Source organism: Hypomesus transpacificus, chromosome 14 (genome assembly GCF_021917145.1).
Source record: "Hypomesus transpacificus isolate Combined female chromosome 14, fHypTra1, whole genome shotgun sequence".
NCBI classification, from domain to species: Eukaryota; Metazoa; Chordata; class Actinopteri; order Osmeriformes; family Osmeridae; genus Hypomesus; species Hypomesus transpacificus.
The window spans coordinates 5611414-5635486 of NC_061073.1; the positions used below are offsets into that span (position 1 = coordinate 5611414).

Here is a 24073-nt window from a genome sequence, read left to right on the forward strand (position 1 = left end):
AAATAGCATTGAGCCAGAACAGCTAAAAAGTGGAGAATGCTGAAATACCACTTCCAACTCTACAGAATAAATATTGTAAAATATCAATTTAATTAACAATACCTATTTACATGCACTAGAGCAAAAACAAACTGTATGTTGTGCAATACAGGTACAGTAGCAGTTATGCTGTAGGCATTATTGTTCATTATGTTCAACAAATCCCTCTACATAACAGGATCCCCTTTTTTAGTCCCTGGTTGGTGGATAATATTTTCTATTGACCCACACACCAAGGCTCAGGTTTCTGGGTCTGTTTTAAGGGCCACCACTGCCATCTACTGATCCAGCCAGACACTCTTCAGCCTCTTATACTATATACAGTATTGTATATAGTAACAGCAAATCAAAGCTTTTCTATACTTGGTAAATACAGTACAAAATACAGTAAATAAACTCCATAGCATAATTCCATACCAGTAATTTGATAGCATGATGTTTTACAGTTAACCGTAGGACAATGTTCTGTCATCATAAAGTCAGGAAGATCCTCAAGGACTTGACCAAAAAGATAAGACATTGAATTATATAATGATGATCATTCTTTTAAAATGGTGTATCATTATGCTGTAGTATGCAATGTAAAACACAATAATATAGTCATAGTCAGAAATGTCCTCACATCAATCCTTCAAGTAATTTAATATTCCATCAATGTTCTGAATTATAGAACACAAAGCTGTTTTTGTTATTGAAATGTGTACATAATGTACAAAGTTGAATCACTACCTCCATTTCTCTTTTTCTTTCTCTCTCTCTCTTACTTTCTTTCCTTCCCTCTTTCCTTCACTCCCTCCATCCCTCCCTCAGTGTCAGTTGAACAAGATGCTCAGTGGCCCTGAAACACAATGTGTTATCCCGCTTCGGTGATCATAGCTCAGCGTTGAGCCCTGAATGCGATGTCAATGATATGATACATCGCTCTAAGGCAACATTTACATCACTTTTTCTTAGAATTTTCCAGCATAGAGGTTTACTGAGCATGAAACGTCTGTAATGTTCCATTTCATATGACCCTGCTGGACAATGCGGTACTAAAGACATTCCTGAAAATCTTAATTTTTTAAGAAATAAGTCAGGGTTTGTTTATATCAGTCTATTAAAAACACCAACCATGTATCTAATCAGAGACTCAAGCAGTTGATTGTAAGGTTCATTGGCCAAAAATCACTGAAGAGAAGTTTGTTTTGAGCCTGCTTTACTGTCAAGTTAGAGGAGTCAACTGGAGGTCACTTGCCATTTCCAGCTGGCTGCAAATGAATTTTATATGGAGAGAGGAACACTAAAATATGCATGAGTACTATGCATCAGCATTTAGCCCTTATCATGCGTAGACCTCATACCGCATCTGACATTAAGGATGGTAAGATGAACTATATTGTAGCCTACACTGTACATAAGACCCATAGCCTTCAATAGAGAATACACACATGCTGCATCTTTTCAGGCATGAAATGTGAGACAAGCTTTGACCTAGTTGACAGCTTGTTCACAAATTAGGTCATGCAGTTAAAGTACTGTAATCTGCCTCTGAATGCACATATGCCTAATTTTTAGGGGGAACATGGTATATGAAAATAAATTTGAGATGAGTTGAGCTCATATTGTGTAGATGCTCAATACTATTTCCTAGCAAATTGTATGTTCAAATACATCTTGACATTTTTCTTCAAATTGCCTTTCTAATATGTTTTTCTGTAAATACTTGAATTCCAGCATAAAGAGGCAGTGTCTTCCTACAAAAACGATTTATGTTTCCCCTCTAGCTTGCTTACTTCTGCATTGCTGCATCCACACAAACAATCTTGAGTACTTGGTGACACTGATGAACTCTACATTGATTCTTTTTGCTGTATTCTGTAAACAATATGATTCTACCACAGAAAGAGATCCATTGAGCAACAAAACCTTCCTACTGTATGTTGGTGCTGTAAACCGACAGTTGTTTTCCTTCCAGTAATATCTGTAATCCAGATTAGACTGCATGCAAACTGATCTGATGCTGTACATGTCTTTCGTAAATAATATTTCCGTGGGCTAAAACAATTCTGGCTAAGAAATATTGTTGTGTTACTTATCAGGAAATGTTTAATTCTTAATCCCATAAGATAATGCCAATGTATTCTGACAAATTTACATACTGATTGTTATCAAGTAGGCTATAATACCTCAGCAAAGTGCTTATAGAAAAATCCCTTAACAATGGAAACATGAAAAAACCTGGAATGTTACATTTAACAAATATTAAATTAAAATGTTTAAGCTCTTTTGTAAGGGGAACAACATTTCAGGAATTGACTGAATCTGATCAGGAATATAACTCCACAGGGAGGGTGACATCATAGTGACAGTTCTATTCAATCCAGCAGACTTTATTTCTGCACATTTACCTTAGACTATGGCTGAAAGTATCATGTATTTGGTCAGCCATAGTTTAATTGTCTGAGACCCAGTAAACCACCACTGATTAAGGGCCTATAATACGAAACAAGATTTGTGGTTAGCGAGGTAACTTCAGATTTAACCCTGGATTTCAGTCACGACGGTGCTTCACGTTTTACCAGGGTAGATTACCATGGTAACATATGCTGCACACTTGTCAATATTGGCAAGTAAAAGTTGCAACTAACCTACTAGCCAAAGCAATGCTTTGGGGCTATCTTGTTGTTATTATCAGTGACCTATGCACTTTGTAAAGCTCTCTCTTGGAAGTCGCTTTGGATAAAAGCGTCTGCTAAATGAATAAATGTAAATGTAGTCTCCAGACCAAGACCCATTCAACACGGTACACAATACCCAAACCCAGATATTATAATTTATGTCATTCTTCAATATTAAATCAAACCTCTGTACCAGGGGTTTTCAACTCGTTTTGTCCCAGGGACCACCATTCTTACTAGAAAGTAATCCGCGGCCCACTGATGTGCCTGCGCGCGCGCGCGCCTAATAGTGTGCGAGGAAAAGTACTACCATATATTTGTAACCAGACAGCCTCTTTTAGACATTTTCTAACAATGCTTATGTATTTCCAAACTACCAGTGTTGAAGTTTTTTCCTTTCCCTTTTATTCGGGAGATAAGAGTAATAATAATACAAAATAATAATGATGATAAACGTCCTTATACCATGGTCTGGGTGAATACTCGATTCTGCTTGGCTGCAGGGGTGTACATTACTGGGTGATAACGGACACCTACTGCGTCATTGCAGCAAAACCTTCTTATCACCGTTTTAAATTATTCCGCTGGCTACACAGGAGCCTGTACAAAGTATCTGAAATAAGTAACCACAACAACAGGTACGGAGTCAAAGCCTCCATTTACAATTTTGAAAGACTTAAACAAGCTAACTTGTATTTACAACAATGTGTGACTTTGACAATATTCAAAAAAGTTAATATAGTGTGTCAGTATCACGTAACCGGTCATCTCACATCCCATCAGTGTTGCTAATTTAGCGTCTAACCCTCCTGGCGACTTTTATTGTCAAAAGTGACTAGCGACAAATCTAGCGACTTTTTCCGGTGTTGTTGGCGACTTGCTAGTATTTTTTTAGACTGACGTGTAAGAATGGATAGTTTTGCAGTACTGGTTCAATGATCAGCGGGTGCTGCCGTGAGCTCCTCCGCTGTCCCAAAGCAGTCAGTCTCACAATAGCCTCGCGCAGTAGCGATGTGTCGTTCGTGAACGATTCGTTCATTTTGAACAAACCTTTATAAGGACTCGGGAGTAACAAGTCCTTTCAACGAGTGATTCGTTCATTTCCCGACTCGGTATTTCTACGAGTCTTTGGATCATTTTTTCACGTGACCTGCATAGGCTCTGTACTGGTAGCTAGAGGAAACGAACGATTCGTTCATTTCCCGACTCGGTCTTTAAACGAGTCTTTGGATTATTTTTCACGTGACTTGCATAGGCTTTGTAGCCAGAGGAAACGAATGATTCGTTCATTTCCCGACTCGGTCTTTCTGCGAGTCTGTGGATCATTTTTCATGTGACCTGCACAGGCTCTGTAGCTAGAGGAAACGAACGATTCGTTCATTTCCCGACTCGGTCTTTCTACGAGTCTTTGGATCATTTCAGCGGCGTAACAAGGACTTGGCGGGCCCGAGTGCAGATCTCACCAACGGGCCCCTTACCGACCTATCGTCAGGCGAAATTATTGAGTTTTCAGTTTAGCCATGCGCAAGGAAATTTAGGCTACTCATGATGTACAATTAAGGGTAACGACTGCTCCTTCTATGTGAAGATAGATGACTGTTTTCAAAAGTGAACGGCTCTGACTCGCGAGTCTCTGGCTCTAGATTATGCTTGCTACAACACGGAATGAGCATAATGGAACAGTCAGTCATGAGCCGACGTATCTGCGACGTTTGAAATAGAGCACAGAGATGAGAAGAAAATCTGATCATTTACCGACGCTTATCCGACGTTATGAATGACGTTTCGATCTGTCATGTGTGCTATCTGGGTACTATTAAAAAACAAACTGTCACTTCGATGGTGAATATTTGATTTTATGTTCGTTAGATATGCTAGTTTACATTTAGTCTATCTAGCTTTAGCTATTTTCCGACTACATCCTGAACATAGTTTACTATATCTAACCTGGCCGCTGCCTGGTAGCCTAGGCCTATATGTGCATTTTTATGACGTTTAATAGCCATGTCAACTGCATACACCAGACAGTAAACGTTATGTAATTATTAGCCTACCCTGGTGGCTGAGTTTCACACTCATTGCTGTTGCCGGGCTGGGGGTCAGACGTAGCGTCCTCTTCAACACGCTTCGCCACAATCCAAATGAGGATAGTTTTGACAGCTTTGCCACCCTTACATCTTGCTCTTTTCGTTCCTGCCGCTTTCTGGAGCCACTTTTATGTTAAAGGGCATGGCATGGGGTAGCCTAATTCGCTTCAAAACGCTGCAACACAACTGTAGTATCCCAACAACAACTGTCTGTGGTATTCCAACAACTGGATGGGAACAATCGTGTGTGGGTGGGCGGGAATCTTTGACAACAATATTACCCAGACATCCTTGCTATTTTTCGAGGGCAATATTACTTAATAAAAAGACATTTGTTTAATTCAGCAAAAGGCAAATGAGGAAAAATTAATTATTTGCTGTTGTTAACACTGACTGTTTTTAAATGTTTATTGGGCAGGTGATAGCTCATAATTCTGAATAACTGACACCATAATTGAGAAATGTTTGCGAATTGATAAGAGTGGATCATATGTGAACCTCAATTTGCGGTATCACAGCGGTGCAAGGGGCCCGGTCAGATTGCCTGAAGGTGCCCGGTCAGGTTGTCTCACTTTTACGGTGAGATCGAGGACGGGCCCCCTTTCGCCACGGGCCCTAGTGCAGCTGCACTCCTTGCACTCCCTATAGTTACGCCACTGGATCATTTTGCAAGTGACCTGCATAGGCTCTGTAGCTAGAGGAAACAAACGATTCGTTCATTTCCCGACTCGGTCTTTCTATGAGTCTTTGGATCATTTTTCACGTGACCTGCATAGGCTCTGTAGCTAGAGGAAACGAATGATTCGTTCATTTCCCGACTGTCTTTCTACGAGTCTTTGGATCCTTTTTTCACGTGACCCGCATTGTATTTTTTAGTAGAGGAAACAGTTTCCTTATTCCCTTTTGCATGGCTGCTGTTTTAGTAAGACGTGAATGATATTCGCTCAATTCATCATACTGACTGGTTTTGTTATTTTCACTTTACATTTACACTTACAGTTTAGTGCAGTGTAATTGTTTGACATGATAATTAAATGCTATAATACATGACCAAATCATACAAACTCATGATACATTATTTTAATGCAGGAATTTCTTTTGAAATAGTATCTGCTGGTGCACATGTCATGCACTAACCTACATGAGAATATCATACGTGTTTGCAGTGGACATTGTAAGGCTGGGTGTCAAACCTGCCCCCACCTCTCATATGCTAAAGTCTGGAGTTTCTGGACGGTCTCAACTTGATGGCTCTCACACCCCATTCAAGATGTGGTCTGATTGGTTGTTCTTGTGTATAAAGGGAATTGTAATTATTATTACAATTCCCTTTATTATTATATTTAACCCCCTACAACGTATAGCCCCCCCCCCCCCCCCCCCACAAAAGATAAACCCAGGTTTACCACAGTTAAACACAGCTAACGTCACTGTGTCCAATCCCGACCGGTTTTTAGCTAACATTCTGATCAAATGCCACTTCAAATATTGATAAAAATGATTGTATCACATTTTCAGCTGATGTACTGATTTCACGTTGAGCTTTAACTTCTTACCTTTCGAGCTAAATATTGTAAAAAAAAAAAATAGAGTTAGCTTATCCTTTACCAGAGCCGGTAAAAAGACGCTGGCGCCGGTAAATTAGCCGTGCGCTACCCTTGTCCAAACCCGACCACACTTATCCTTGTAGTAAACACTCACTGCTGCTGTTTTTCCGGGTATATAAACTTGATCCAGGGTCACCAAACTGACCATAATGCTGTCAATATATCCGGGGACAATAAGATATTACGCTTTAACATCTCCAAACTATGCGATAAAAATCTAAATTTGACTGTTTACCACCACGGATGTTTTGTTGAACTCTTCTCATGTCAGAGTAGAGATCGTCGCCCGAGTGGTCTTTCGGCTTTCTCTCATCAATGTAACTTTCCTAAATTATTTAGACATGTAAACGTCCATATATGTTTATGAAATTTGACACGTAGATTGTTTGGTATGCCTAAAATAATATTACTTACACTTTGCTAGCGATTGCAAAAGAAAATGGTGGCAAAAAGACCGGGAACTGGGTGTCCAAACCCAGTTCGGGTTTGGACGATAGTAGTTTACAGCGGTCGGGATTGGACACAGTGACGCTACTTACATTTGAGGATAAACTTGCACACACAGTTTCAATGCAGGTGTCAAAGCTCCCGTGTTGGCTGGAAAATGCATGTATTTGACCCCTCTATTGAGATCGCGAGTAACGTTTCTTGGTTATTATTCCCGACATCCACAAATCCGAAACTATACGTTTTAAATCCATGTCACCAGGTTGCCTGCATCAAATTCCAACATCCAATATACCAGATAGGATGCCAAGAGCATGCTCTATAGAGGGTTTTCACGACGCGTCATCGGACCGGAAGTCGCCATCTTGGAGGCACTCCGCATCACAACAAAGCACTGGCACTGAAGTATATCCCGAACGTCGTCAAGGAAAATGGTGAATTATTGCCATGTTTCAGGTTGTACCAATAGGACAGATCGAGAACATTTTTTTATATATTATCGACTTCCAAAAGTTATTAAAAACCAGGGAGAGGACTACCAGAGATTATCTGAGTAAAGGAGGTTGTGGTTGGCAAAGCTCAACCAAGATCTAAGAGGGAAAATCTGGACAACATCCGCATTTGTTTGGCACATTTCTTGTCAGGAATTGTGAAATGTTTATTTCAGCGGCTCATAACAAATTTTCTATTGTAATGATAATATTTGTAATAGTAAAAACAATTACTGCTTTTATTGTTTGTACTGTGTGCTTATTTTACTGTAAAGCTGACATTGACATAATGTAATTCATATCAAACTCCTGCATGTGTATGGAGGGTTTTCACCGACGTCACGATCTGGGTGGTAACCCGGATGCGCGGCCATATTGGAGGCACTCGGTGTAAACAACTGAGCGGAGTACAACCAAAGAACGTATATTCTTTACTCTTTGGTACAACTGTAGCCATGTCTAAACGACCGAAATGGTCATCAAAACGCGTCCAAGATCCAAAGGCACATCCACCTTTTTCCTGGTTAGCGAATTTACCCATGATTCATAGCGGGTTTCAACCGGAAGCCGGTTTTCGTTTTCCGGTTCGAAGCTTGTGTACGTTTGTTAGACCGTAGATTGCTATTTTGTTTGCTGTAAAAGACGGTGTTTCTCCATGGATGAAGCACAAATGGACATAAAACAGAGGTGGATACACACCATGGATGTTTTAACAAGTCGTGACGACAATACCGTAACAGTCCCTCTTCCATCCCGTCTGACGGAGTGGCTAGATGACATGAAGCAATGACCCAATGTTAGCTACATCGATGTTGTTAATTACCTTTTATTTTCTGAATGTGTTGATGGCGAAGAGTTGCGTAATTGCACAAGCACAGAAGCATATACTTACTATACTTGCATAGTAACAAAATAGGTAGCCTACAGTATTGTAGAAGAAACACAGCAGCTTTATATTTTTGAAGGCAGCAGTAGAGCCCAGTCAGTGTCAATGAAGCTAAACATACAGCATGGGTAACGCTGAGGGAAAGTGGAATCATTGACATTTACTCATCTAGCAAACACTTTCATCCAAAGCGACTTCCAAGAGAGAGCTTTACAAAGTGCATTGGTCACTGATAATAACAACAAGATAGCCCCAACAACATTGCGGGTAGCCAAAACATGAATCACATATTGTGAACAACCAAAATAAGTGCCAAAGGGAAGAACCATAAGAGTATGTAGTTAAGCAAGTAATAATACATTAGCTACAATACATTGAGACAGTCGGCAGCCGGGTTAGGGAAGTCATGTAGCCATGCAGCAGCTATTCTGTGGAAAGTAAAAATATAATACCACATATGCACAGCACTTGACAAAATGTACTTTTACACTTGTAATTTCATATGTTCATGCTTACTGTCTTTATTTATCCACCTACAATATTGATAGTGATGCCATTATTGCATTATTGCGTAGCCCAGATAAAGTTCCGGATCAGGATACAGTTCGGTTGGCTTTTTCTTTAAGAAATGGAAAGAGCAAACATACACTTTCTTTGGAGGGTGTTTTAGTTTCAAAGCTGCAAGCCACGCTGTTTTACGTTCCTTATTCCTTGGCATGGAGTGCAAAGCGGGCGATGGACACTGACAATTTCTCGAAGTTGTTGATGTTCAAAGCAAGACGTTTCCCACGAAAATCTTCAATTTTCTTGAATTGTTATGGCAACCGACAAGGGCACAAGTGTAACCTGAGCTCATGTTAACAACATTTAATTAAACACAACTTATTCTAATCAATGTAATTTTGCCCTCTCTGTTGATATCATGGTACGCTAGTAGAGGTTAGACGCTGAACAGGAAACACAAAACCGGAAAGCGGAAGTAGTTCAGTACCCATTGGTTGCTGGAGAAACAGTTGGATAGGGAAGGACTTGGACTCGGTGTAAACAACTGAACGGAATACAACCAAAGAACGTATATTCTATACTCTTAAGTACAACTGTAGCCATGTCTAAACGACCGAAATGGTCATCAAAACACGTCCAAGATCCAAAGGCATATAGGGAAGGACTTGGACCACAAGAAAAGGGTCGATATTTTGAGAAAATAGGATTTATTGGCGGTGCAGATCCCTACCAGCTAGCTCCCTCTACTTGGATCCGTGACGACCCGGTGATTCTGCCTTCAGTTGGATATCCCGATATTGTTAACTACCTGGTTTTCTCGCCGAACCCATACACATGCAGTAGTTTGATATGAATTATATTATGTCAATGTCAGCTTTACAGTAAAATAAGCGCACAGTAAAAACAATAAAAGTAGTAATTGTTTTTACTATTAAAAAATATTATCATTACAATCGAAAATTTGTTTTGAGCCGCGGAAATAAACATTTCACAATACCTGACAAGAAATGTGCCGAACAAATACGGATGTTGTCCAGATTTTTCCCTCGTAGAGCTTGGTTGAGCTTTGCCAACCTCAAGCGTCTCCTTTCCTCTGACAATCTCTGGCATTCCTTTCCCTGGTTTTTAATAACTTTTGGAAGTCGATAATATACCAAATGTTTTTCACTATCTGTCCTATTTGTACAACCTGAAACACGGCAATAATTCACAATTTTCCTTGACGACGTTCGGGATATACTCCAGTGCCAGTGCTTTGTTGTGATGCGGAGTGCCTCCAAGATGGCGACTTCCGGTCTGATGACGTGTCGGTGAAAACCCTCTATGGGTTCGGCGTGAAAAACCAAGTAGTTAACAATATCGGGATATCCAACTGAAGGCAGAATCACCGGGTCGTCACGGATCCAAGTAGAGGGAGCTAACTGGTCTGCACCGCCAATAATTCAAAATTTCTCAAAATATCGACCCTTTTCTTGTGGTCCAAGTCCTTCCCTATATGCCTTTGGATCTTGGACGCGTTTTGATAACCATTTTGGTTGTTTAGACATGGCTACAGTTGTACCAAAGAGTATAGAATATAGGTTCTTTGGTTGTACTCATAGAGTTAATATAATTAGAGTAAGCTACTTTTGTCTTTCAAGATGGCGTCCCCATTCATTTCTATGAAAAGTGCTCAGTGGCGCAGTGAGGCAAGCGAGAGCGCGAGACTGGACGCGGCCATCTTTCCACTTCCGTGTCTTCCGGTCTAGCTTTAAACAGTGGCTCTTTTTTTCCCTAGCTCTGAGACCTCGTGCACGCTTGCAACTAGTTGTACACGTCATACTTTGCGACAACCAGTCGCGAGCATAGATTTATATGGTTACGAGAGAAAATATATTTTTCTATGGCTCTGGTGTGAGCTAAGGCATTGCAGTTGCAGAATCTATGGGCAGAATGGGGTAGCCTGGTCCTAACCAGACCCTCGTACATTTCATTTGTACAGAGGGTCTGGGATCGCTCCATTGACAAACGTTAACTTCCTTGAAGGCGGCTCCTCTGTTGAAGTTTAAAACTATTGGATCTGCCTAGAGCCACTCTGATTTGCTATAACCAATCTTAAGCGTTCGCCTTAGCCAACTCCTTCATCACTACTATAACGGAGCTAGCTGCCGTAGCTGGAAAATCAAACTTTTCCCAAACCACGTGGGGAGGAGGGCCACAACATCAAGGCCACCAACAAAACTCAGCAAGGAATGTTCTTGATCCGGCTTTAACTTATGGATATTCGGCAGCGTTGCCACAACCGCAGAATAGCTTCGCTCGCATCTTTCTAACTAACAAGGCGCAAATGATTACGCGTGGTTGACACACGGGGGCGTCAAAAACAGCAAAACAACACACCTACTAAGTAGCTATGTCGCCGCCGTCACTTTTGTTTTCAGACCTTATTGAGTGAAATCAAGTCGTGCACAAGGCTACATGTTTCATATGAATGTCTTTATTGAGAACTTCACTGACTTGTTTTTTCAAACCTTACTGAGTGAAATCAAGTCGTGCATAAGGCTACATGTTTCAAATGTTAAAATGTCTTTATTGAGAACTATTGTAGCCAACTGTGCACAGCCTGTAGCATAGAGGATATTACCGCAGGTGCACGGAGTGGTTTTGTACCCCCTACTGTTGGGATGAAAACATTATATTTTCAAAAGTATGTAAAAATCGAAGATTTCTTTTTACAACAAGTTAAAGTTATGTCAGAGTTATGTTATATCATGGTTTGTTGTACTCGAATTATTAATTATACATTTTAAGATCTGGTATAAATTTTGAGCATGTGTTTGCACCCCTATTTTTAAAACCTAGAATTGCCTCTAGCCTGTAGAATGCTCATTGCTTGTAGGCTATTCACATTTTGTTGGTGTTCCTGTGTCCTATTGTTGCAGTGGATTTAACAATTATACATTGATATGTGGATGTAATTCAACCCTAATTCAAAAATTATTATTGCCTCCTTAGTAAGTATTATGCAAGCCATTTCATGCCAGCCTGTCAGTGGGTCTAACATTTACAGTATATGAGGCACAATGTGGTAAGGGCACCACAAGTGGCTTAATGCATAACCCCACAAGAGATGGTGGATGTGCTGTAACTTAACTTGTCTGCTCTTCCATCATGATTGACAGCCAATACAAGTACCAGCGTACTTTGAAGTCAAAATGCGTATCCGCTACAAAAATTGCGTACAGGTTGGCAGGTCTGCTTATTGATAAAACGGCAGGGACGGACTGGGAGTAAAATAGGCCCTGGACTTTGATCCAGACCGGCCCACCAGAACCGGTCCCGTATACGCCACCACACCGAGCGCCCTGCTAATACGTGCAAATTCTGTGCCTGTTGTGATGTTAGTTAGGGACTTCAACGCTTAAAGCCCATATGGCAGGTTAACCACCACTGTCGATTAATGGGTACATAAAGCACTCAAGGTATGGTGTCTCAAAATGGTGTTTAAGACCAGTTTTATACGTTTTTGATGGTTAGAATTAGCATATTAGCGCAATTCGGTAATGACGTCACGTTGGGGAGTCGTGGAGGAGAGTAGCCTACTAGCCTCAGTCTAGTACTACATCTCTCTCCACTGGCTAACCATCAACGCCCGTATCAGATTCAAGACCCTGGTACTGACCTTCCGAGCAGTGAACGGGACTGCACCCGACTACATCAAGTCTCTCCTGCAACCTTACACCCCCACCCTACGGTCTTCCTCAGACAACCGCCTGGTGGTCCCACCGCACAAGACTGCCCGGTCCCAACACAAGTTCTTCTCCTGCCTGGCCCCCCAATGGTGGAACTAGCTCCCCACCTCCATCAGGGACACTGACTGTCTACCCACCTTCAAGAAAAGGCTCAAGACGCACTTGTTCCGGGAGTACAACGGCACTTAGGAATGCTTGGTTGGACCTGTTGTTAGTTTCCTCCAGGATCACAATGACTCTTATTGAGTGACTTGTTGCTCTTGTAGGTTAGTTATAACGAAGTTAAGTCTTGTACTCGCTGTGAAATATTTTACTATTGATTGTTCTTCTACAGGTACTGTCCTGCATTTTATTGTGGTTCATGTTGTTTTAATTTGTAACTTGTATAACTGCATGCTCTTATGGGTCTTCCCTTTTGGCACTTGATTAGTTTTTTTTTTACAACGTATGCTTCATGTTTTAGCTGCTTGCAATGGTTGGGACTACCTCGTTGTTATGATCAGTGACCTATGCTCTTTTGTAAAGCTCTCTCTTGGAAGTCGCTTTGGATAAAAGCGTCTGCTAAATGCATAAATGTAAATGTAGTACTAGAACTATGGCAACTGACTGGGAGAGGAAGAGGTGGCAAGGACCACTAATATGTACGATGGCCCGCAGCCATATAATTTCGAACCAAATAGACGAGACAGGGCAAATGAGGAATTGCCTAGACCTGATGGCCGTCAAAGCCAATTAAATGGATGGTCCGAGGAGAATGAGTGGAGAGTTGGTGAAGTGTCCTGGTGAGTTAGCAACGCAGCAAGGAGTGCTGGAGCTTGTCTACGGACAGCAGTGCAAACAATAACGACACATTTTTTTACTGTCAGTGAATAGCACCGAGTGAAAGTCAACGTTTTCTTTATATCTACAGTAGTGACAGTTATCATGTTGTTAGTTCAGATAAGTAGCTCTTATCTAGATCTAGAAGGCCTCATGCTAGCTATGGGCTAATTTACTAGTCCCACCTGTGAAATTCTCCCTCCCAAGTCAATCCCTAATTAAATCTTTTCCCCGACGTTGATAACACATTTCCGATTAGATATTCCACATTTTGTGTTCTTTGTAGTTCAGTGTTTATTTCTAAGCTTTCAAGGTTCTTTCTCCGGTGAAAATGTTTCTAATGTAGCTGCCGCCGCATCTGTGTCGCTGTGTTTGGCAGGTGCTTGTGTGGGTGGTGCTGTCACATGGAAACTGTGGTGGAGAGCTTGTGCTGTAGGGAAGTAAGTGCGTTTTGGTCGCTAGTTTGAATCAAGTACAAAATGGCTGAAAGGGGTGTATTAAAGTAGCCTGGTCCTAACCAGACCCTCGTACATTTCATTTGTACAGAGGGTCTGGGATCTCTCCATTGACAAACGTTAACTTCCTTGAAGGCGGGTTCTCTGTTGAAGTTTAAAACGATTGGATCCGCCCAGAGCCACTCTGATTTACCATAACCAATCGCAAGCGTTCGCCTTAGCCAACTCCTTCACCACTACTGTAACGGAGCTAGCTGCCGTAGCTGGAAAATCAAACTTTTCCCGAACCCCGTAGGGAGGAGGGCCACAACATCATGGCCACCAACAAAACTCAGCAAGGAATGTTCTTGTTCCGGCTTTAACCTATATTCGGCAGCGTTGCCACAACCGCAGAATAGTTTCGCTCGCATCTTTCTCCGCAGCCATTACTGAACTATTCAAACAAGTGCACGACATTAACGTCATCGTTCTCAGCCACTCCCTCTGTTCGCTGATCGGACCTACAATTTTTTTTTCTTCTGGAAACCGACTTCAGAGCCGAGCTCCCAGACCTAGTACAGAAGCAAAATCCAAATTGAGCGGAAGTACGTAGGAGGGCAGAGCCAGGCTAGTATTAAAGTAAATGTCCACATTAACTCAATGTTTGTGTCACTAAATCAAATGTCATTTTGAATGATGGTTTTTCAAACCTAATAGGCTTTAAGGTGACATCACTCTGAGGTACCGTACTCAATTTCACCTTGGTATGTCAAAATATGATTGAATTAGAGCTGTTTCAACTTTCGCTTACCACAGGAGAAACAGCTTACTTTTGTTATACAGTAACTGAAGGTGAAAATATTCAACACTGAAGATTAGCTCACTGGGCTGGGACTGCAACCTGCAAAGTATAAGGTCGTAGGATCGAATCCAGCCACAGTTGTTTAGCCCGTCTTAAATTTGAATATCTGTTTAGTTAAACAGGATGACATCGTTCTGAAGTACCATGTGCAATTTTACCTTGATATGTCAAAAGATCATTGAATTACAGCTGTTTAAACTTTGGCCGAATCGAACAATCCATGCTGCAGGAGAAACGGCTTTCTTTTTTTATACAGGAACTGACTAGAATTTCTTAGCCTTGCAGGTAGCTCAATGGGTTGAAATGTTGTCCTGAAAAGTGCAAGGTCACAGGTTCGAAACCAGGTAGTCTTTTGGCCTGTCTTAATTTTGATTACTTGTTTAGTTAAACAGGTAGACATCCTTCTGAAATACCATGCGCAATTTCATGCAATTTCACCTTGAAATGTCAACTGTTGCTTAACCTTTGTCCCAAAGCTGACCAAAAACTAATACTCATATCATGCAGTCGGCACCCTTGGGTACCCAGCATGCAGTGCGGCATGTCAAAAAACGCAAAGACTTGTGAAAAATAGTTTGGTTACAAAAGCCGTGCGAGGCATTTCAGTTGTTGTGTTCGTTCAGTTGGATGTTTGTAATGTTATTGTTGGTTAGTTATAATAATCTTGTTGGTCACCCTGATTGAGTATGTTGTGTAGTTTAATCAGACCAGAGAATCGGCTGCTATACAGTCATAGACTAGTCCCGCAAGGAGCTGAATATGAGTGCTGCCTTAGCCCAGTTGCCCACATGACTATTTTTCGTTGTGCATTGACTGAGACTCTGGAAAGAGATCAACTCAAGAAGAGTTTCAGTATCCTATAAAAAGTTAATACACAGCCCTTCCTAATTATACCGTCTCAGCAGTTGGTGTATAGCAGAGAGGCTAGAGAGACTAACTTGTTACCTTATGCTCATGAGTCCAAATCCCCGTCCAGCCTATTGTTGATGGCTAAACATGAAGTCGTTTAGCTCTCTTGTTGTCCAAGTCTTGATCTTCTACAGTGTACATGTTTATAATATTTTGCCATTTTGCAGAGGAACCTGCATCGCTGCTTGCAGCTATATTTGTAATTATTATTGGTTTACAAATATTTTTGCCAACCTTTTAAAATATTTGTCTTGTTATTGTTCTGTACCCAACCCCCAAGGTGGAAACAAGATGAGGCAGCCCTATCACAGAAGTGGAGCTGACCCTAACCCAGCGACCTAACCCATTCACTAACTCAAACCTAGTCTTCATGTGTGATACAGGCGGTGGGTATTTCTGCACTTGAGCACGATGGAATGTTGAGGCAACCAGCAATTGGCGACCCGCTCAAACCATGGATGTGCCCCCGAGACCACTGCTCTAGCCGCACGGAAAACACACAAAAACAACAAACCAGCTACAAAACAACAAATCAATGAGCCCCTCTATTGAGGACACATTGCTTATACCTATTTGGGTTAGGGTCTGCCATCCACTTGTTTGTTTTTTGTTATTGTTTCATATTAGGCTTGGTGAAGAAGGGGGATTGCAATGAAACTTTTTTTCTGGGAACAATACACATTTTCTCTTAATATTCTGACGTTGCCCAACACCAAAGCACTCGTGTAAACCATAAACTCTGTAACAACTGATGTATGAGGAGGGACAAGGATAAGAAAAATGATTCAGTGTCCCTAAACGTTCTATAAATTGCATAGACTGCACCACTGAACTTCAGTATGTTTTGTACCAGTGCAATTTCTTGTCCTATTGCTATGCAGTTGTCTCCCTACTTGGTGGAAAGGCAAAAATCCTTTGTAACAACCTTCCTATACTGCTGTGCAAAACTGGGGTGGCAATGGACCCTTCTGGTGAATGTCTAGAAGTACAGGCTGGACACCTGGCGGTTGTACCAGTATACCAGGTACCTCAGAAAGCCTTTTGACCACTTGTTGTAAAGGCTGGTGTGGCTTTCTTAACATTCTTTTTATTTCTCCAAGGACATTTTCAAATGGAAAAGAAGATACATTGTCAAGTGGACCAAACTGCCTATACTCATCAGCCAAATGTATTAGTTGATGTATGGTAAACACCATCTCCTCTTTACCATACAACTCACCAAATTACTCACAAACGCTACCAACATTCTATGTGCAAAATCTATCATGGAGTCGGAGAGGTTAGGGCAGAGAAGCAATGAAATACCAACTGAAAATAAAAGAAATTATCATAAAGCTCCTGTGGAAGAATGTCTTTGAGAACCACAGCCTCACTGTAAATCATGAATTGTCGCAATTCTGTTGCCTTCCATCTATCAATTTCTGTTAATCCACAAGGTTTGCGGGCAAATTCTGCTGGAATATGTGGACGAAGATTAATTAATTTGTCTGACAACCACTTTTGACGGCCGTGTGGTCAAGTTTTTGCCCCTCAACCAAAACTGTATTAATTTCCGAGTAACACCAAGACAACAGAGGTGCATGTAGTCGATAGAAAACTGGGACACCATTTTCACAATACCTGTGAGAGGACTAGGGTTTAAATGATGACCCTCATCTGCCATCACAACAAACTCCTCATCAGATCTAACCCTAACAGTGGTCTCTGGATATGTCATTTTTCTCCGCCACTCACCAACTTGATGGCATTTGTCACAGCCTGAGTAGCCATTGTGACATTTTACCTGTTTGACAAATGCACGTGCGGGAGCATCACAAATAAAGGAGGCCACAATGACTCTCAAAGGTGTACCTCTATAAGTCACACCATTCTTTAACAAGTGGGAGAGGTCATCCACCAAGGCTTTCAGATACTCCCAAACACTGTTTGGTTTTCCAGATCCACAAAAAAGACCAACAATGAACGGTGTCTTTGTGTAGTCACAATCAATCATGCATAGAATAGGCCAAAACTGAATCTTAGAGCTTTTGAAAAGAGGAAGAGCGTCAATATTAAACTGTAGTTTAAGTACTTTAAGATAATCGGGTAGGTGAATGATGCTACTCAATTTAGATAAAATCCCCTTTGCTAATCCAAAGTGGTAGTATTCACCACCTCCTAGTCTTTCCACAGCTACTTTGGACTGTGTACCAAGTAGTGTCCTTGCATCTTTTGGCAGGTTAGGAAGGTACATTCTTAGGATAACAAGAAGAGCATGTTACTGCAACGAGAGGCACAGAGAAAGTTGAAGCCCAGTGTAAGATTAAGACCGATGTCTCCATAAGAGTCACTCTCACTAGAGTCACTCTCATCTGAATCTGATGAAACACTGAAATCTGCCCTTTGGCTAACCTCATCGTCGATTGTAATTGTATTATCAACAGGACACCTCATTATCCTCATTAGTCTCACATACTGATGTATTTGATATATTTTCATTTCTGGCCTGATTTGCAACTTGTAATTCAAACTGACTCAATATATCATTTTCTGTTTCCTTTGTTTTGCTTAAAATTCGCCTCCGTTTTGCCCAATAGTAGGCCATAATGTTAGGGTCAAGGGAAGGTAAGAATTACCTATTAAGAAGAGCTTGAAACTGAGTCTTCAAGGTCCGGTCATAGGGAAAATGGGAAAAGAGACAAAACGAGTTAGTTACAAAGAAAAGGATATCATATTACGTAATCTTTTATATGGCTATATATCTACATCTGAAAAACAATGCTTTGACAACATTTATATTTTTATTTATATACAGTATATAGTCTTGCTCTACAGCATTAAAGTATGTAAATTCAGTAGACTAAATGTTCTGTTTTCTTTGGTAAATACACTTATCATGGGACTGAAGAGGTTAATAACGTAAAGTATTGCGACAATTGTACACTCTGTTAACAACTTCCAGTCACTTGCGTCGATAGCAGTTGATGAATGAACTTCGACAACGGCGGTCATTCGTGATGAACACAAGAAACTGGTAAGTTGTTTACCTATATGCTTAGTAGATTAATAGTTGTATTGTCACATAAATATTTGTTTATCAGTGATTGTGTATTTGAAAGGTTACCGTCAGTATCATAAGGCTTTGTGTAAGTTAAAATTGACTCCCAGCTCGCTAGCTCTAGCCAATTAATTCGCTCGTGCAATGTGTTTGATTTTAGCCGTTAGCTCCTAAATTCAACTGTCATATTTAGCATAGGAAAACCTGACCTTACCAAATGGTTATACAGTAATAGAAAATATGAGATTACTGAGATTCCTAAATAGCTAAATAGCTTAAAACTAAATTCAACTATTAAACTACCAACTATCAACCCTAACTAAAAGTCTCTTAATCTCTCTCTGTCTTATCTTGCTGAAAACCACCACCAACTGCGAAAGAATAACGTTAGCATTTGAATATGTTGCTAAACCATCCACAAGACGCCCTCAGTAGGGGTTCATGGACATTAAGAAAAATAAAAAAATTGGGTGGATTAGCGTAGGTAAACTGTACATTGTATCTGCTTTAATAAGAAATGCACTCACTTGCTTGTATGGTAATCAGACATCCACATTTTTTTTATTGGATCCTCCACACATTCTGGACTATTTTTCATGAGTTATTTAGTCACTGGCGAGTGCATATGTTACCTAAGGCTAAAGCCTTAACCCACAAATCCATTGAAATAAATTACTCAATTCTATAGACGGTTTCAAGATGACAACATAAACAAACGTTACTGCGCATGTGCGTTGTTATGGCCCAAAGTTAACTTCCGGCGAACTCATAACAACAGTCTAGCTTTTCAGATTCGGTACTATATAGCCAGCTAATTATAAATATGTCAAGTCAGTATTATATTGGGTTACCAGTCGTAGAAAATAGCCGTTATTTGGAAAAACTAAATTGCTTTAACTTTACGTTACCAGACCCGTTCAACAAAATGTTGAGACAAGAATGTTTTTCTACGGACCTGTCTGATTTACCGGAGATCAGTCAGGTGCATATCTTTGAATACTTGGTCGAGAGGGAATGTGTCTAATCAAGAGAGGCGTTCAAGGTATATCGCAGCTTGGATTCCTACAAGTATTTCCACTCTGGAAAAGTCAAAAGCATCCTTACGTATAGGAATGGAAATATCTGTGTGGTTTACGGGGCAATCGAGGCAGGTCAGATGCTTTCCAAGCGCTACTCCGCCTGGATTGATGCGACGAAGTCCGGCGAAGTCCAAAGCGGGCTTTGCACTTGCATGGCAGGGTAAGTAAGAGGCTGGCTAACAATACAGCCATGTTTCATTTGATAACAACATTTGGATAGGCCTTTTAAATGCTTGCAATTACCCATGATAATGGAATGTCTCTGGATCTGTGCAGCAATGGAGAGGTGTGTTGCCATGTAGGCACGATTTTGATTACTGTGGAGCAGTGTGTCCAGGATGGACTGCAGAGTGGCCTTCTGTCACCTCAAAACCAAGTGTTTGGTCACGGGTGACTAAGAAGGTGAGCATTTAAAAATACCACTTCCCTGCCTTTTCAAATCTCAGTGTGAAATTTGTGTTATTTTGTTTGAGAAAAATGATTGTAGGTTTGATAATACTTAAGGTCCAATGCAATGCTACATATGTTATAATACTGTAATTTCCTCAACAATTTAGATTTTTCAGGCTGATCCACAACCTGTTGTTCAATGCAATTTCATCAAACCTGGCAAGAAGCGGCAATAAGCTCCCCTCTGTCTTCCCCTGCTAAGTTCATGTGGGTCACCTAAAAAACTTTTGAAAGCCCTGAAGGTAAGGTATAGTCCACATATGCCCAACAAATACACAAGTTAGCCTAATGTAAAATATTCAGTACTATATAGGATATAGTATGTGGCAGTGTAGGCGAGTAAGGTCTTTTCACCATTTCTTTTAGGAAGTTGTGCCAGACTGTGCTCTCTTTTCGGTCATGTGTGACAGCAGTGAGACAGACACAGCCTCTGAGGCAGGTAGTCAGGATTTCACCAGCAGTCAGGGAGAGCAGGATGTGCAGAGAGAGGAACCTGACGTGTTCAGCAGCTAAGCTCAGCCCCATAGTGAACATGGTAGTGCTCTGAGTTGTCAAAAGTGCATGACATTTTATGATGTCTTCATTAAACTGAGCCCTGAGCAAGTGGTGGAACTTGAAAGAAACACCAGAAAACAGAGCATAGAACCACTGTGGCGTGATGCACGCAAGCTGCGCATAACAGCAAGCAGAGCCAGCAAGGTGCCTCAGCGAGAGACAACTGACCCAGCTAAGTTTCTTGCTGAACACCTCTACCCTATGGAAGCAAATCGTGACCAAAATTCAAATGAAAATGCATTTTCATTTTAAGAATGTGGCTGCATTATTTGACTCATAAATGAAATTAGTAATCAATCATCCTATTTGCATTTTAATTTTCTTCTTTAAGACTGCTCATTCTTTCACTTAATTAAAATGAAAACGAAAAAGACATTTGAAATTTAATTTTCATAATATGCCCCAGCAAATAGATACCAAAATTCAATTTGAAATGTAAAATTTGAAAATGAAAATGCATTTCCAGAAATGCATATTCATTTTAAGAACGTGGCTGCAAAATCGTGACCACATTTCAAATTCAAACGCATTTCCAGAAATGCATTTTCATTTTCAAGAACGTGGCTGCAAAATCGTGACCACAATTCAAATGACAATGCATTTCTGGAAATGCATTTTCATTTTCAGAACGTGGCTGCAAAATCGTGACCACAATTCAAATTCAAATGCATTTCCAGAAATGCATTTTCATTTTAAGAATGTGGCTGCATTATTTGACTCATAAATACAATTAGTAATCAATCATCCTATTTGCATTTGCATTTTCTTCCTCAACACTGCACATGTTATGCCATAATCAACAAGAAAACAGAGCGGACATTGCATTTTCATTTTCATGTTCTGCCCGCAAAGAACTGCCCATAATTCGAAAACGAAAATGCATTCTGAGCGGCGCAGCAGAGTGACGTCAGTAGCCGCTCTTCTTCAGCTCCCTGCTGACCGAGCTACCCATCTTGTTTGGTAGGGGGCGGTGTGCACATACGCATTGCATTACATGACAAATGTGCCGGGAAATTGATTGAATTGCCGGGTCTTTAGAGGACGCATCACAGATCATGGCGCTCCCTCAAGTTGTGCAGACACTGATAGAATTAGCTGAGCTGGTAGAAACTAATAATATATCCGAGTCTGATGCCCATGACCGTGCTTGACCATCCAAAATTGGCTATTAGCAATACAGTAGCTAGCTAGCGTGACTTGATTCAACCTGGATTTTCTGTGTGGGTATTACCTATAATTAAGAGACACAATTGAAGTTCATGATTTTATATCAGGCTATGTTGATGGCTATCTTAATTATGTTATTAAGTGAAAGAATGAGCAGTCTTAAAGAAGAAAATTAAAATGCAAATAGGATGATTGATTACTAATTTCATTTATGAGTCAAATAATGCAGCCACATTCTTAAAATGAAAATGCATTTCTGGAAATGCATTTTCATTTGAATTTTGGTCACGATTTGCTTCCATACTACCCAAGGTTCCAGGGGAGTGTGGCCACAAGGTATGGGAAGGAAAGTGAGGAACTTGCTAAAATGCAAATGAAGGAGAGGGGCTGCAAAATGATGGACAAAAGGTTGGTGGTGTGTACAGGAGACCCATGGCTAGCAGCAAGCCCTGATGGCATCATTGATGATAAGCTGCTAGAAGTCAAATGCCCTATCACCCTCAGTACTTGCAAAAAGCTAGGTCTTCATGAGCTAAGCCTAGACGAAGCTTCATCAGGACTACAAGAAACTGCTCGGGAAGGGTAAGAATGGTTGATGAAGCGTTCCACATTGCCGTCAGGTGAGTGAGGAGGGTGAAAAACACAGCAGCAGATGGTAGACCAGTGTAAAAATGAGCGTGCTTGTCATCATTTAAAATAAAATCAGACATACCGCCAAACATACGATCTTGCAGGCGTGTTTCTTGATCTTCCAATTTCTTCTCCAGTAAAGCCACTTTTCTCTTCAATTCAGCATTTTCATTTTGTAGCTGGTCAATGTCTGCCATTGACATATCTGTACCCACAGCAGTGCATCCTTCTTCGGGGTCAGCATTAATGACCTCTATGGAAGGAGAATCAATGGACTCAACCTCTGATGGTCTACTATGTCTCCTCTGGTACCTCTTCAACTTGTCTGAGCCATCAGTGGTGGTTTTGTGCGCAAACACTGATGACACATAATCTGGGTGGCATGGGTCCACTGATGGTGCACCTAAAATAAAAGTGACAGAAAAAGTTAGTGTTAACAGTATTTCACCTTGTTGAGCATCATGTCTAGCAAAATCCATAACCATTCTGGTTACATACATATTCCAGTGTAAAAAGTGTAGCCTACTATTTCCATTATATTGCTTAAAAATTATAGGCTACATGAGACACATACTGGGGTTAGTGGGCAGCATGTGGTGCCTACTTGGGCAATAACTGTAGGCTATTTAATTGTATATTGATGGAAAACATTCTGGTTCTTATGTTTGTAACTGTAAAGTCATATCATGTGTTTCATAACATTAAAGTGTATCAACTGTTCTGTTGCGTATACAATGTAGCGACGTAAACCTAGCGTTAGCTAACTAGTTATAATGAGTTTAGTTAAGCTAATGCGAAATCATAACTTTTACTGGCTTTTTACTGGTCATGTAGCCATTACCTATTGTTTATCATGAGTTGGTTACCTGAAACAAAATGACTGCTACAGATCCTTGAGTTCTTAACAGGTTGCCAAGCCTCTCTTCGCACAGCGTTGATCCATGCTCGTCGTTTTCCCTCTTCTTTAGAAAACCGAAACATTTTTCTTTTGGAAAAGGCGTTTGTTCCTGATGTCAGGTTGCACCCCACAGCACAACAACCGGAGCCCAAGGTCAGTCTGCTCATTAGCTTCACTTTGACAGATTTTGTAGTTGGTGCCATATTATCCAGCAAATACTAACCAGATACCTAATATATGAGTCTATGCCCGATACAAACTAACACTGACCGGAAGTTGACTTCGGGCCAAGCGCATAACCTTGGCAACAAGCGTACGTTCGATGAAAGCATCTATACACCTTTGACATTTTTATGGTATTAGTGTGAATATATATATAATGATAAGATTGTAGTACAAAATTGTATTTAATTGTTAATCAAGACATGTTATAGTAGCAAGACTATAAGATCTCACCATAATAAAGAGCAATGTCCAGACATGCATGTATAATATTTTGTTTTATTATTAAACATCGGTCATCTCAAAATGATTTGTTTATATTATTTATTTTATTTGTATTTATTTTATTTTGTGAGTTTTTCAATAAAGGGTTTTCACCGACGCGTCATCAGACCGGAAGTCGCCATCTTGGAGGCACTCCGCATCACAACAAAGCACTGGCACTGAAGTATATCCCGAACGTTGTCAAGGAAAATGGTGAATTATTGCCGTGTTTCAGGTTGTACAAATAGGACAGATCGTGAAAAACATTTGGTATATTATCGACTTCCAAAAGTTA

General features: G+C 40.6%; 1 protein-coding gene and 1 long non-coding RNA gene across 3 annotated transcripts in view; one reads left to right on the forward strand and one right to left on the reverse strand.

Annotated features, from left to right (window-relative positions):
• Positions 1-23741, reverse strand: part of LOC124476903 (peroxynitrite isomerase THAP4-like) — a 55955-nt gene extending 32214 nt beyond the window's left edge. Inside the window, exons 1-2 of one of the 2 annotated variants that reach the window (XM_047034347.1) lie at positions 23261-23741; positions 22477-22797 (exon numbers count right to left, since the gene is read on the reverse strand). In XM_047034347.1, coding sequence (XP_046890303.1) covers positions 22477-22797; positions 23261-23495 — 556 coding nt within the window. In that variant the 5' untranslated portion in view covers positions 23496-23741. Of the gene's footprint in view, positions 1-22026; positions 22798-23260 lie in introns of those variants that run through there. The other variant, XM_047034346.1, reaches the window with a different exon arrangement.
• LOC124476904 lies at positions 19290-20808 on the forward strand. Its single transcript, XR_006957067.1, has 3 exons — positions 19290-19752; positions 19869-19994; positions 20150-20808. It is a non-coding gene; the product is annotated as an uncharacterized LOC124476904 (long non-coding RNA).
• Positions 23742-24073: the final 332 nt, after the last annotated feature.